This window comes from Lineus longissimus, chromosome 13 (assembly GCF_910592395.1).
Source record: "Lineus longissimus chromosome 13, tnLinLong1.2, whole genome shotgun sequence".
In the NCBI taxonomy this organism is placed as follows: Eukaryota; Metazoa; Nemertea; class Pilidiophora; order Heteronemertea; family Lineidae; genus Lineus; species Lineus longissimus.
In genome coordinates, this window is record NC_088320.1 from 12,445,377 (window position 1) to 12,460,777 (window position 15,401).

Sequence of the window (15,401 nt, forward strand, 5' to 3'; positions counted from 1 at the left end):
GATCGAGAGGTGGTTTTGTCACCACCTGCTCAGACAAGTCACTGACGAAGGGGTCTCTTGTTATCAAAGATTAAGCACTGGAATGCTTGGTTTATATTATGGGAGGCAACCAAACAAGGCACTCGATCAGAACTGTCGATGGATTGTGATCATGTCATCAGCTGCATGAAAGACCATCACATAAATGCCGTTCGAAAGACAGGTTGTGGCCCATGTCTCGGCTTTATCATTGACCAGCCCATCAGGCTACAAGGATATGAGGTTCCGGCAGTACAGAAAACTATGTTGGACCAGGAAATTGTGACAATGCAGGAGTTGTGGGTCTATCCAAACTCCACTTCTTCTACATTACCACAGGTTGCTTCGATCCTCATGCCCGCAAGGTCGCAATATTCGTCGCACTGTCCAGTGAGGAAGACCACGATGGCATGAATCAGGCAAACCCGCCAAATTTTGAACTAATGACGGGGACCGCGAGAATGGAAGTACTAAAACATCACACATGTGTACACTTACCTAAATAAGTAAAACATGAATACAAATACATTGTTTATCCAATGAATTTATTCTCGTGTATAAAAATTTAACAGTTGACGTCAATATGAAAGTTAGCAATTTTTTGGAAAACCTCAAACACTACATTAAAAAATGTACTAGACCAATGTTTAAACCATACATTTTGAATTTCGAATGATCCTTCTGTGCCTTCGTAATATTGAATTCAGTCAACTGCATGGTATTCTACCCGAAGTTCCAGACGAATTCGGCAAATGTCTCGTCTTAAAAGCCAGAGTGCTCGAGACCTCACCTGGCCGATCACTGGTTCAGAGGTCACCAGGATATTGGCAAGCTTTTTGACATGTTTGGTCGGTTTGTAAACAGTTCTCTTCAGTAGGCCGATAAAGATTTGGATTATAAATGCCCCTGATCGAGATCTAATACAAAAGAGTCCCGGTTATTTTAAGGGTGCATTAAATGGCAGATGATCCTGTGTGATAAATCTCAATGCCTCTTTGTTCCTATCAAACATGTCAAATGCGCCCCGCACCTTCAAGTTGGGAAGGATCTCTAGTTACAGATTTACTGCTTTTCTATGTCATCAAAGCAATGCTAAAAGTATGCCCTTACAGTGAACTTATCCCAGCATACTCTAGATAATAAACCTGCTAGCAAAAGACGACTAATTTACGACAAATGGATTCCCTCTCCGTGCAATACAAAAAAACTAAAGGACTGTTCCTACTGCTTTGCCAGGTTAGTTGTGACCTTGTCTAAAGCACCAATCTTGATGTTTGTGTGCTTTGTATACATTCTTTCAATACAATCCTGCAGATTCTTTGATGTTTTTGTTGTGATATCCCGTTCGTTGTAGGCTCCTATCCTAGTGTACTGTAACTGTACATGCTACACTGTTACTGTACATTTAACTGTGTACATTTATGTACGTGAAAATACACTGTGCAGTGTGTCTTGCCTACCTGTTTTGCTGTTTTATCATGATCATGTATTGTAGGCCTGTGTAGTGGTACTCATAGCCATGTCAGAAAACTATTGTGATGTACATAATACTGTTACACTATACGTCTTTGGTTTCAGGAAGTGTTCGCAAACATGCCTATCAGAAGCAGTCAACAGACAAGGCCATCGCAGAGAAAATGTCAACATGGTTCACGAATGCGCGTGATCGAGGACTAGGAGGAAAACGTGCGGCGAGAGGAGTTGAAGTCGTCAATGAACAACAATTGCCAGGTGGAAATGACCCTGCCATGCCAGAGCCACAAAACACTGATAGTGACAATTAAGAATATTATATAACCATAGTGATGAACAGTGACTTGCCAAAACATGGAAATGCAGGACAAAATCTCAGGTTTTTGTTTGCCAGGTTAGTTGTGACCTTGTCTACTAAAGCACCAATCTTGATGTTTGTGTGCTTTATATACATTCTTTCAATACAATCCTGCAGATTCTTTGATGTTTTTGTTGTGATATCCCGTTCGTTGTAGGCTGCTAGTGTACTGTAACTGTACATGCTACACTGTACATTTAACTGTTTACATTTATGTACGTGAAAATACACTGTGCAGTGTGTCTTGCCTACCTGTTTTGCTGTTTTATCATGATCATGTATTGTAGACCTGTGTGGTGGTACTCGTAGCCTTGTCAGAAAACTATTGTGATGTACATAATACTGTTACACTATACGTCTTTGGTTTCAGGAAGTGTTCGCAAACATGCCTATCAGAAGCAGTCAACAGACAAGGCCATCGCAGAGAAAATGTCAACATGGTTCACGAATGCGCGTGATCGAGGACTAGGAGGAAAACGTGCGGCGAGAGGAGTTGAAGTCGTCAATGAACAACAATTGCCAGGTGGAAATGACCCTGCCCTGCCAGAGCCACAAAATACTGATAGTGACAATTAAGAATATTATATAACCATAGTGATGAACAGTGACTTGCCAAAACATGGAAATGCAGGACAAAATCTCAGGTTTATTCAATGACATTGGTGCTTTGACATTGTTGATACTCAGTATCAACTGCAATTCATTATAGAAATCAAATAAATATTTTCATTTTTTTATCATACATTTTGTTTCGTTTTTCCATTCTCAATGAACTCAACTCAGTGTCCCCATGCAATCCCTTTTTGAGACAACGTGTCTGGGGATGACATAGACTATTCAAAGAAGTGTAGAACACATCAGACCAGGTGGGCACTTACTGGGATTTACAGGGGTTTAAGGTGGTGCTTGCCCATGCAACCCCCACGTCATACCCAGTTACCCCACTTTGCCCAGATGGTACCCACATGGGCGTCCACGGTGCAAAACACATATGGGCCCCACATGGTTGAAGTGGGCCCCATGTTTCCCATCTGGGCCCCATATGGTTTGTTTAGATGGGGCCCATATTGGCAACCCAGATTGCCCATTTGGCACCCATATGGGTCATATGTAATTTGCTAGCTCTGTTCACCATCCCAAATAGCAATATTGCCAATTGGGCCGGACAATCACGAAAAACCCCAAATATTATACATTTCGTCCTGAATAATTCTTAGACAAAGAAAACGTGCTCTTCTTCTCGATTTACGTACTTTACTTCAAAAAAGTCAGTTTTAACACTACTGCACAAATATAGAGTGGTCTTAAAGTTCCATTTGGATAGAGATTTGACGGACTGACTTGGAAATTCATTCCAACCATGCAACTGTTTCAGAAATGAGAAAAAGCTCCTGGGTGTCATGACATGCATGATGTGTCTTGCCTCTGCATTTTTGTACTCAGACATGTCAGAGGGTTTTCAACTTTCATATCATTGAAGAAATAATTCATTCCAATCTACAAGTATATCAATCACATCATTTATTTAAAAATCGTCTGCTAGGACATACAGGACAACGTCGGTGGAGACAGTTGTGACATTTCAATTTTCATTGCATAGAGATTTGACGGACTGATTTGGAAATTCATTCCAACCATCCTGGGTGTCATGACATGCATTCAATTATTATTTCACCACAAAGAGCTGCTTCTGTCAGCAGATATGAGACAGCTACCGGGGCGGGGACTATTTCTTTATTGGGCCTTATTGTTGAACGTATCCAAGGAATTCTATTTTTAGAGTCCAATGGGGGGGGGGGGGCGTCCCCCAATGTACTGACTAAAACCTGTCACTTTCAGAGAACGGGGAGGGGGTTTGGGGGACTCATCCCTCAATGTACTGGCTAAATATGTCAGAAGGACGGGGGTTTGGGGGGCTCCCCCATGTCAAACAGTTGTGTGAGTTCACTAGAGCTTGGTATCACGAAGTTCGTCGTCCAAGACTCGCAGAAGAGTAGCTTTGACGAGATTTGAATCGTATCTTGAACTGTTGAAGCCGAGGATAGGAAACTCCGAACAATAGTCCCTCGATCAGCTCACAGCCGAGAGCGACGACAGTCTTGTGCATGGTGACTTCTAGATCGAAATCTTTCTTTTCAGAGTCATTTTGGCCGATTCTGAGATCGCCCTCGGTGCAGCTGACGCTGCTCCAAACTGTTCAACACCCAGCCATGGGTACCCAGCAAGATAAGTTGGACTCCTTAGAGATGTTTTGCAGGTGACCCACCATCGATTTCACCAACTCTTGTACATGAACATTAACGAAGCAGCACGCATCTGTAAAACCTCGCACGTTTAATTGGAACATATACAAACGCTGATGGGTTTATGTTTCGTAGTCCAGCTGGTTTTCGCCGATGCCTCTATCTGCTTCCGTTAATGGTCGATCACACGGAATCAACGTGGACTCGAAATCAAATGTTGTAAAAAAACGGGTAAAAACGATTCTCATCGGTGATTCCGATGTGATCGAGCTCCTCAAATCTTCCATTTCCCTGGTAATTTCAACTTGGTAGCATTACTCCACGTCCACTGATGCCTCAATAAGTTATGTATACACGTAAACATCTTGTCGCAATTGCGACATCTCAAACGTTTTGAATAATTGCCCAAGTCGGTTATCAAACTGACGTGATCGCGAAAAACATTCAAATCCAATACGCTAGGATATCGGCCTAATTTCTACGACGATTTTTATATTATGATGACACTGGCATCTGGCCCCTGCTATTGAACCCATGCTCCATAGCCTCAACAACCCCCTGCTCCGTAGCTACACCATCCCCTCGATCCCGTTATCCCCAACCACACCCTCCAATTGGTCATCGTTGTCGTCAGTCTGTAGGTCATTGTCCTGAGTCATCGAGTACATATTAATAGCCGTTTGAAAACCTTCCTCGGCTTTAGGAATGTCCATAATGTCAATGCCCCCGTATTGATTAATTTGTTCGTGTCGACGACCAGAGAAATCTATCCATGTTTGTAAAAGTACCTTTGCCTCTTTGGTAAACGGCTTCTTCTTATCTTCGGGCCTTTTGCCGTGTGCTGCACGATGTCGCGAGATACCAAAAGCCTGGAAAAAGCAAAGGTTATGTGAAAAGGATTTACCAGTTTTCGGATGATTATCAAGACTAATTATCGAACGGTGATGTTTGATAAACTTTGGAAGCTGGACATTTGAACCGAGAGGGAAGGATGTCCCAACCAAGCCAATATATACACTTATGCACAAGCAATCCGACATGCATACCCTATACTGGGATCAAACACCCAATGGAACCCATCACCCAAAAGTATTAACGTCTGGATCCTACACCAGAATTAACCAATGCTTCCAAACCCAGCACAATCCCACATGTTTTAATTTAAATACAACATCAAGAAATAGGGGGATAAACGATATTAAATTCGAAAAACCGTACCAAACTTGAAGAGCTCAAACACGGGCGCCATCAATCAAATTCTATGCGGTGACGTCACTCATCACGAGGATTGTCACTTGGGGTGCGACAAAATCCAGAATCTGGGGGTGACTTAGTGTGTTTGACCTCTGACCCGTCTAGTTGGCCGTTACGTGTCGCCCCTGTTAGGCCATGGGACGAGTGTGAAAAATGTGAAGTTCCGTTTGACAAATTAGTGTGCAAATTGAAAACAGTCGTTTTTGGGTAATATGGGGGTGCTGATTTAAAAAATCAATTTTTCTCCCGCGTCAAGTTGCACATTAAGTCAGAAATGAGACCCTTAATAGGGCCTAATGGTCCCAAAGTAGGGGTCAAAAAGTTGATGTCATCGAAACATGTCAACATGGGTATCAAAATGAAGGTCTATGGGGGTACTTTAACATTGCATAGTTTTTGGCCCCCTTAACGAGCCGTGGGACCCCCAGGGAGGGTCAAAAAGGGCAAAAGTGGAAACTTTGACCGCCTCCCATGAGTTTCATGGGCACCGCATGTGGATAAAAACGTTTTTATTCGACAGTACTCACATAGACCTTTTCATAGATACCCATGACGACACCCTTGGGCAAAAGGTTTTCGAGATCTTAAATTTGGAGCCTAAAAAGGGGTCAAAATTACTATCTCGGCAACCCTTACCCCGAGAGTGTTGTCATGGGTATCATTTTGAAGGTCTATACGATTACTGTCAAATAAAACAGTTTTTATCCATTTATAGTCCCTGAAGATCGTGGGACAGGGTCAAAGTTACCACTTTTGCCCTTTTTGACCCTCCCTGGGGGGTCCCACGGTTCGTTAAGGGGGTCAAAAACTATGCAATGTTAAAGTACCCCCATAGACCTTCATTTTGATACCCATGTTGACATGTTTCGATGACATCAACTTTTTGACCCCTACTTTGGGACCATTAGGCCCTATTAAGGGTCTCATTTCTGACTTAATGTGCAACTTTACGCGGGAGAAAAATTGATTTTTGAAATCAGCACCCCCATATTACCCAAAAACGACTGTTTTCAATTTGCCCGCTAATTTGTCAAACGGAATCCTTTTTCTAGACACATTTTTGCCACTCGTCCCATGGCCTATGTTTCTACATGACAACAACATGTTTGTGGCCCACCAGATAAGTTTTGATTTGAGAACACGTCTCATGGTCGTCATAAATAAAGATACCCGACAGGAACATAAGAAAAAACCCTTTGTTGCTAATTGTAATTATAATATTTTGCCACTTGCTTAAAAGTACCACCATATTGTTATGTATAGTTTAGACCCCTCCATGAGGAGCCTCAGCATTAGGACCCTCCGTCACGTGACCACGTGGAAGGATGCTAGGCAAGGTATAAACTGGGTCAAGCCATCAGAAGTGCGCGGACCTCCGTCTGTATAGGCCATGCTTGAGTTTCCCTTGAGTTTCGGAGTTATCTTGCTGGTCATCCAACCTTGCCGTGAAGTGCACCGCTGTTAGGATTCTTGTGGTGAATAAACTATATAAAAGAATGTGATTCGTCAGCTCCATTTATGATGTACGATCCCAACATGACATGGTGGAGAACCGGCTTTTCGACACGGATAGATAATAACTTTTCTTCGATCGGGACTTTCCTCTCGCACGTGCTATTTTCCGACTTTCGGATATTCCATCATTCTAGATGCCTTAGAATTACCCTCTAATGGCAAATATATTCAAGTTGAACATCATAACGGCCTATATATATATATATGAAACCTATCGTAGAGATATAATTTTGCATTATATATTTTTGTTTTATTCATCTACATAAAAATAGGCAGCTTTCTCTATAATACATAGCAATATATAAGGAGATCATATCATTTTTAAGCCATACATTTGCTGCACATGATCAAACATCATAAAGTGAAAATCCTTAGTGCCCGTGGAATGACAATATGAATGAACAATTTGTGAATACTTACTATACACGAACATGTACGAAAGTACCCAGAGGCTGAACCATCATGGGACTTTAAAGCCGTGTTCACACTAAAGCCGTTTTCCATTAAATCATTCAAAATGCTCCCTCACCCAACGGTAAAAACGCTCCTATACTATTCACACTGCCCTGTATCATTTTAAAACTCGGGGATAACCATTCATACCGGCATTGTTATATCAATAGGGCAGTTATGAGCGATACATCCTGGCACCAGTGATTTTCAATAAACATAACAGTACTCAAGTTGCCAATGCCATGAAAGGGATGTACGATCAGTTGCGTAAGCCTGGCGGTTAGGGTTCTACCCGTATTGCAGTGCTACACTGTTGGGACTTACATCAATTAAACCAGAACTGTGGGAGGAAAACGCTTAAATTGGCGATTTAGCCCCGAGTATTTTCAATCGTTGTAGGCCTTGTGTATCAATAGCTACATATCGTTATAACTCGCTGGAACGTTCCTATATCGTTTTAAAGCTCTAGTGTGAACACAGCTTAAGACTTGTTTCATTGATGGAACGATGCACTAAAATGTTAACCAGCATAATTTACCTCCGCTCTAGCCAGAAATGAAAGGTCATAACCGGCCCTTTCCTAACATCCTGCTACAAAACTTTGTGTATGTCTGACAAATGGTTCTCGAATTACTGAACATCTTGCCCCACTAATGTATCCAATCACTCAACCAGGCTCTTTCCTCACCTGCAATAAGTAGATCAAGGTCCTAATCCCCGAAGGGGAAATTCAGAAGGCTCCACTCTATACACTGTGACACTAAATTTCTGCCTTTTCTATTGTGTGTTCATGTGTTCAGCCTTCCACCTCCAAAGTAGGATTTCCATAACTTTCTAAAAGTTAAGAGGCAGAAGCCTTTCAAATTGACTTCAGTGGTGATGGTGTGAAATCATGAAACTGGTTATTCGAACAAGTTTCATATCCAACATATCTGGAATCCCTAATCTAAATGTAAAGGGTGAAGGGAGCACAGTTAAAAGAGCGTAGTGACCTTAGGAAGGATCATTGTGAAGAAAGCAAAAATCAAAAAAGATGATTGCCTGGCCCGCCAAATGGATTTTACACAGAGCAAAAACCAATTTGGTACCTCCCTTAAAATGCTCCCTAATCCCTTAAAAATCCATGCAAAAGCTTGGGCAAGTGGGACTCAGCAGTGTCATTTGATAGGAACAGCAAGTACCGCATGATATATATCAACACACTACGATCACTTCTTGCAAGCATATCATATGCTCTGGTATAATAGATAGTGGCAATATGAGGAGCATCTTCTCGTGGAGGCTTTTTCTGCACCTCTCTGAAGGCAGCAACATCATTCAACTCCATACAGGTCAATCTCACCTGAAAAAAACGAGAAATACAAATTGGCAATTTTCTAAATGCGAGACACATACTAAGTAATCAAGGGCAAAGTCGAAATGACCCACCTTCAGTTTACAGTTCAGGTCAGAAATGACCCACCATCAGTTATCTGCAGCCAGTTCAGTTATTTCGCAGCAGGAGTTGCAGGACCAGTGTGCAGTCAGAGCATAATTCCTGCATAAGTCGAACAAATATCTATGCAAAAGCAACCTGAAGGATGAATTATCGGATAAAAGAAATACTTTTTATGCTCATTCAACTTAGCAATTACTCAGATATGGTAGTATTTCATCCCAATCCCTCACCAACACCATAATCTGTCAGAACATGAAATAGTAAGATACTTTTCCCACACTTTTTTGGCATGAACGGACGGACATTCACGGCACGTGATGTAGATTAGATATCATGATACCTCAATATTCAAGGCCCTGAAAACAATGGCAAGGCCTTTTTTCAAACCTTGGTGTAATAACCTTGACAGGAGGAACAACTAAGTCGCTTCAAAGGTATCAGCATCGCCACCGCTGTTGCCCTGCTCTCGCATTCAGCTGTCTTATGAAAATAGGATGAAACCTACCCACGTTGCCTCAACGGTCAGGCCAAGGATCATGCGCTTGTTGTTAACCTCTTTTAAACAGGAACGATCAATGTCTGCTAGAAGTTCGATTCCGAGCTGTCCACGTAGTCTGCTGCTGAACTCAACCCTATCGTCATCAATAATATCTGAGGGGTTTCTGTCGCCAGTATCACCATCCTCATCATTATCAATATCATCATCATACTCATCATCATCAGCAGCAGCAGCAGCATTAACTCCTCCAACATTATCTCTTCCTTCGGTTCTTTGTACCTTTGAAATGCGTTGCTTTCTCTTTCGACAGTGAAGTTTCTTCCTTTTTGCTCCTTTTTTCACCTGAAAAATGACTTTATAACCTAAGATGCTTTTACTTTAAAAAACATCTCTGACTAAAAGAGTAGTCAGATAAGAAACAGGGAGGGTAGGTGCCTTCCCTATTCAAACATGTCTGAAGGAAGGGAAATTGTCCTTTTGGACCATATGCTCACCTGTAGAGCCAAGACAATAACAGAGATTGCGTTACTTCATGACGCACTTTATTTCGACCTCCATGACTATGAAAAGTAGGACTAATGAACAACAAAGAATCTCAGACTAGATGTCACATTCTTAGTTTGCACCATAAAAATCTCAGCTAATTATGCCACTAAAGCTAAGCGCACACGGGCGACAAAATGATGTTGCCCGTCTGCGGGCAACAAAAACAAATGCTTTTCGAAAACTGTTTCAAAACAAATGTTTTCTAAATGCAATTCATTTTTGACCTAGTCAAAATGTTTTTCATCAAAACGTCGCCCCCCCGTTTTGGGGTGACTGCAACGCAACGTAAAACATTTTTGCGTCATCGTCGTTGACATCAGCTAATCATGAAGCAATCAGCGTCATGTGATACCATTACCAAGCCAGGTCAATGCGCGGGTGTGACGGATCACGCGCAACCAATGGTTACCCCTTGTTTTTGATGTGACCTGTGACGTGACCATGACATTTTGTCTCCCGTGTGCGGGTGATCGAAACAAACACTACAAAAATGCAAAACAAACAACTGAAAACAAATGCTCTCAGTTTTGCTGTCAGTGTCATTTTGTCGCCTGTGTGCACTTAGCTTTGTGATCATGGATGATAAATGTTCACATACCTCCGCAACTGTGACAACTATTGTTGGGGCATCCTCACACCTGTCATAAGATTCATGATCTTCATAATCATAGCGGAGATCATTAATGGATGTTACCTCCATTCCACCCATCATCAAACTCCGCTTTACCATGGCTGGACTGCAGTGGATTTAAAAGAAAAGGAAGAGGGGATGGTCACTCAGAAAGCCTTTTACAATCATTAGACACATTATAAAAACTTTACATACACCGTCATTCAATATTCTACCGAATAAATAATAGTTATACTGCAAAACCATATAGACAGACTGGAATAAAATGCCAACACAGGCATGACTACATCACAACAATTTCTCTAATCTTCTGAGCACAAAATATGTCTTTCCATTAACCACATGTTGTAATTTACAGAAAGTATGCACTACTGTAAAACGGGAAATTTTTGCGGCTGGTTATTTTCGCGGATTTGCAAAAATTCATTGAAATAATTAAATTTTACGCTTCTTATTTTTGCGGATCAGACAACATCTTTCAATAATCTCTATCTAAAATTCCTATTTTGCGGTTTTTATTTTTGCAGATCACAGACACCTGCAAATATAGCAAAATGAACAAGCACAGACACTGCACTAACCCACAGCGCCATGGGCAAAGGTGAAGTGCGGGCTGTGAGGGTATTTGTTCTTTGTGATTGGGGATTACGAGAACTTAGGATGGTTCGTAGATTACACTCAAACAAAGCCCTGCTGAAATTGGCCTAACACCACTTTTAGGTAGGAAAATGAAGAAATCCAACATATCATCATGTATTATCATCAATAAAGGCTACAATGAAAATTTGGTGAGGAACCGACCTTAACTGAGAGAGTAATGGCAGATTTTGTTCCATCACAATGCCTCCTGGAGGCTGAACCATGCATTGGGGCGGGGGAATTTCGGAAGGTAACTTTGTAACTTACACCAACACAGACTGTTGACAGAGCACTTAACTACAATATGAAAAGGAAATATTGAGGCGTTCTTGAATTATCAGTCGGATTGTGGTCAATAAATGTTTTTCATGTCATACCACCTATTGGACAGAAAAATTGATAAAATCAAGACAATGTACGGTATATCATGTGGTATCACCAGTAATGCCTACCATAAAAATTTGGTGAAACACCGACCTTTACCTAGGGACTTATGGCAAAATTTGTTTTTTCAGAAAGTGCCCCTTAGTGGCTAAACTATGAATCGGATAGCGTTGGATTTCGTTCTTGAGTTATTGATTGGACGTCGCCCAATACAAGTTTTTCATGACACGCCACCTATAGGACAGAAAAATCAATAAAATCAGAAAATCGTACGACATATAGTGGGGTATCAACAGTAAAGCCTACCATAAAAATTTGGGGGAAAACCGACATTACCTAGGAACCTGTGGCAAATATTGTTTTTACGCAAAGCGCCCCCTGGCTGCTAAACCATGAACCGGATCGGGTCAGATTTCGAAAGGAAACCACGTCTACTGACATAGCATACATGCACAAAAGATGAATCGAAAATATTCAGTCGTTCTTAAGTTATCGATCGGACGTCGCCCAAGACGAGTTTTTCATGACACGCCACCTATGGGGCAGAAAAATCAATAAAATCAGAAAATCGTACGTCATACAGTGTGGTATCACCAGTAGAGCCTACCATAAAAATTTGGTGAAAAACCGACATTTACCTAGGGACCTATGGCAAATTTTGTTTTTACACAAAGCGCCCCCTGGCTGCTAAACCATGAACCGGATCGGGTCGGATTTCAAAAGGGAAACCACGTCTACTGACATAGCATACATGCACAAAAGATGACTCGAAAATATTCAGTCGTTCCTAAGTTATCGATCGGACTTCGCCCGATACGAGTTTTTCATGACACGCCACCTTTAGGGCAGAAAAATCAATAAAATCAGAAAATTGTACGTCACACATTGTGGTATCACCAGTAAAGCCTACCATAAAAATTTGGTGAAAAACCGACATTACCTAGGAACCTGTGGCAAATATTGTTTTTACGCAAAGCGCCCCCTGGCTGCTAAACCATGAACCGGATCGGGTCAGATTTCGAAAGGAAACCACGTCTACTGACATAGCATACATGCACAAAAGATGAATCGAAAATATTCAGTCGTTCTTAAGTTATCGATCGGACGTCGCCCAAGACGAGTTTTTCATGACACGCCACCCATGGGGCAGAAAAATCAATAAAATCAGAAAATCGTACGTCATACAGTGTGGTATCACCAGTAGAGCCTACCATAAAAATTTGGTGAAAAACCGACATTTACCTAGGGACCTATGGCAAATTTTGTTTTTACACAAAGCGCCCCCTGGCTGCTAAACCATGAACCGGATCGGGTCGGATTTCAAAAGGGAAACCACGTCTACTGACATAGCATACATGCACAAAAGATGACTCGAAAATATTCAGTCGTTCTTAAGTTATCGATCGGACTTCGCCCGATACGAGTTTTTCATGACACGCCACCTTTAGGGCAGAAAAATCAATAAAATCAGAAAATTGTACGTCACACAGTGTGGTATCACCAGTAAAGCCTACCATAAAAATTTGGTGAAAAATCTACCTTTACCTAGGGACCTATGGCAAATTTTGTTTTTACACAAAGCGCCCCCTGGCTGCTAAACCATGAACCGGATCGGGTCGGATTTCGAAAGGAAACCACGTCTACTGACATAGCATACATGCACAAAAGATGAATCGAAAATATTCAGTCGTTCTTAAGTTATTTATCGGACAAGCGAAATGTCCCATGATCAAGTGATCAAGTGATCAAGTGATCCAATGACTCCTATACACTGTCACGTCAAGCCCACACCTGCGCTGTAGGAAAAATACCGCGAAAATTTCCAGTTTTACAGTATGCACCTGTATCATTCTTCCACATGACTACACTCTGGGGAAGCGATAGTGCAGTAGAAGCAAGTCATTCTCATGTTCAAGAGGTCTCCCGACTCAGTCACTGATTGGTTCGTCTACTTAGCATTTTCAAGTTAGCGCATTCTGGTTGGCCCCAGTACTGTTTTAAAAACAGATACTATTTTTGCGTGCAGGATATTTTCGCGAATTACGCAGTTGCAAAATCTCTTGCTTTTCATGTTTTTTTTACTAGAATTCCATGTCAATTGTCATTGTTGCCACATTTACACAGAGGCAAACACTGTATCATCCAGCTAGGTTCAGATGCCAGTATCTGTCTCATGCTGTTCATTCTGGCATGTCTGGATCCGAATTGGAAAGGTTTTCCAGAGAGTGCTCTCCCGAATACCACTAAAAATGGGTATGTACACTTTTCAAAACGGCTGCACCACACTTGGCCCAATGCGCATTCGATTCGATTTGAAATTTTCGTACTTAGGACACGCAAGATAGATTTACCCGCCCTCACACAACAGTTTTACTAGCTTTCGTCCAGTCTTAGACTTTTTTTTATACAGAAATGATGAACTAAAAATGGTGTCCGACATTCAAATGAGGACTGCCTAAGAATTTAGATTTGTCAAAACAAGTGCGAATAGCCAATATATCATGTGTAGTCGTTTTTCAGGACTTTATGCAGACAAATGCCCCCGCCCTTTCAAGAAGATCATCAAGACAGAAACTACCTTTTGCGCATTTGCACTGAAAATTGTGAGGGGCTCTGGCAAAACCAGGCGCTTCTCGCTTTTAGAGAAAAGGGAGAAAAAGGGGAAAAGTAAAAAAAAAAAAAAAATTAATTTTTTTTTTCTTTTTGGAAAATATTTGTATGAGTCCTGTGAACCCTCTGAAAGCATGTGTACTATGTCTAGACACCACCTAAAGTGATTTAAACAATGTATAAGGTGTAGCTTCTAATGCTTATCCTACTGAATGAGTTCCCTATAAATGAAGTTTTCTCAAAATAATTGTAACTAAAAACCTTGAACAACAGTGAACTCAATCATTCATATCTCAGTTATTTGTCAACCGATAGTCAAGTATGATACCTTAATTTAAACATGATTTCCTGCAGAAACAGCTCATACCAATAACTCATTTTCAAAATCTGGAGAGAAGTGCCTGGTTTTGCCAGAGTGCCTCACAATTGACTGCGTTAATACGTATTAACACGACACTACAAGTAAAAGTATCCATGAAAATCATTTAATGCAAATTCGTTAAAGTGATCCTTGCACACTAATGATAAGCCACATCAGGTATCAAAGCATCACTGAGTCATACGCAAGTTATTGAATGGAACCAAATGGTCCACACACGTTAAGCAGGCCTAATCTGTTAACTACCTAATCTGCGCGAGACTTGTGAATAGGAAGTGAGACGGGTCATTTTCACCGCCCGAGAAAATGCTAAGAATAGGCTGAATCATTAGCGGTTTAAGGCCACTTTATGCGGTTGCAATTGAATACTACTTTCGTAGTCAGTGGTAGATGGGAAGACCCCCCTGTTCTTTCCAGGTGTCGTCTGCAAATTCATTGTGACATCCTTATTACTGCTTGTTTGATGATATTTTTGTCTGTAAAACTGGAAATTTTCGCTGTATTTTTAATTTTGCTATTTTTGCGGGTGTCTGTAATCCGCCAAAATAAAAACCGCAAAATAAGAATTTTAAATAGAGTTTATTGACAGATGCTGTCTGATCAGCAAAATTAATCGGCGTAAAATTAAATTATTTCAAGGAATTAATGCAAATCCGCGAAAATAACCAGCCGCAAAAATTTCCCGTTTTAGAGTACCTACCACAGAAGTTTTATCGAAAACAAGTCATTGATGAGTGAGATATAACACTTTTCTGATATCCACATTTGGCCCCCTGCACTGCACGAAATGGCATTGAATACTGAGTATCGCAGCCCAGGTATTTCCAAGTATTATTTGTTTATAATGAGTTATCCTGACTAGTATATTTTATGTATCCTTACAATACCCACAGCAGGATAACATTGGATCCGGAACATTCGTTTCCTGTGTTTTCCTGTGTTATACCTCATTGGTATTTTG

The 15,401-nt window shown here is 41.1% G+C and overlaps 1 protein-coding gene and 1 long non-coding RNA gene across 2 annotated transcripts; one reads left to right on the plus strand and one right to left on the minus strand.

Annotated features, from left to right (window-relative positions):
* The first annotated feature begins 1,602 nt into the window (after nt 1–1,602).
* LOC135498489 (uncharacterized) lies at nt 1,603–2,589 on the plus strand. The gene is made up of 2 exons (XR_010449072.1): nt 1,603–1,885; nt 2,220–2,589. It is a non-coding gene; the product is annotated as an uncharacterized LOC135498489 (long non-coding RNA).
* Nucleotides 2,590–7,084: 4,495 nt separating this feature from the next.
* On the minus strand, nt 7,085–10,556 carry LOC135497881 (uncharacterized). The gene is made up of 3 exons (XM_064787868.1): nt 10,396–10,556; nt 9,258–9,593; nt 7,085–8,656 (listed from the first exon to the last, which is right to left on the minus strand). The coding sequence occupies exons 1-3, from the start codon at nt 10,525–10,527 to the stop codon at nt 8,420–8,422; spliced, it is 705 nt and encodes a 234-aa protein (XP_064643938.1). The 5' UTR covers nt 10,528–10,556; the 3' UTR covers nt 7,085–8,419.
* Nucleotides 10,557–15,401: the final 4,845 nt, after the last annotated feature.

Bases quoted from the DNA above. Each gene is read 5' to 3' on its own strand.
- LOC135497881 (XM_064787868.1), bottom strand. From the start codon at position 10,527: ATGGTAAAGCGGAGTTTGATGATGGGTGGAATGGAGGTAACATCCATT. The intron at 9,594-10,395 runs GTATGTGAACAT...GTCATTTTTCAG, and splicing joins TAGTTGTCACAGTTGCGGAG to GTGAAAAAAGGAGCAAAAAG. The intron at 8,657-9,257 runs GTAGGTTTCATC...CGTTTTTTTCAG, and splicing joins TGACCGTTGAGGCAACGTGG to GTGAGATTGACCTGTATGGA.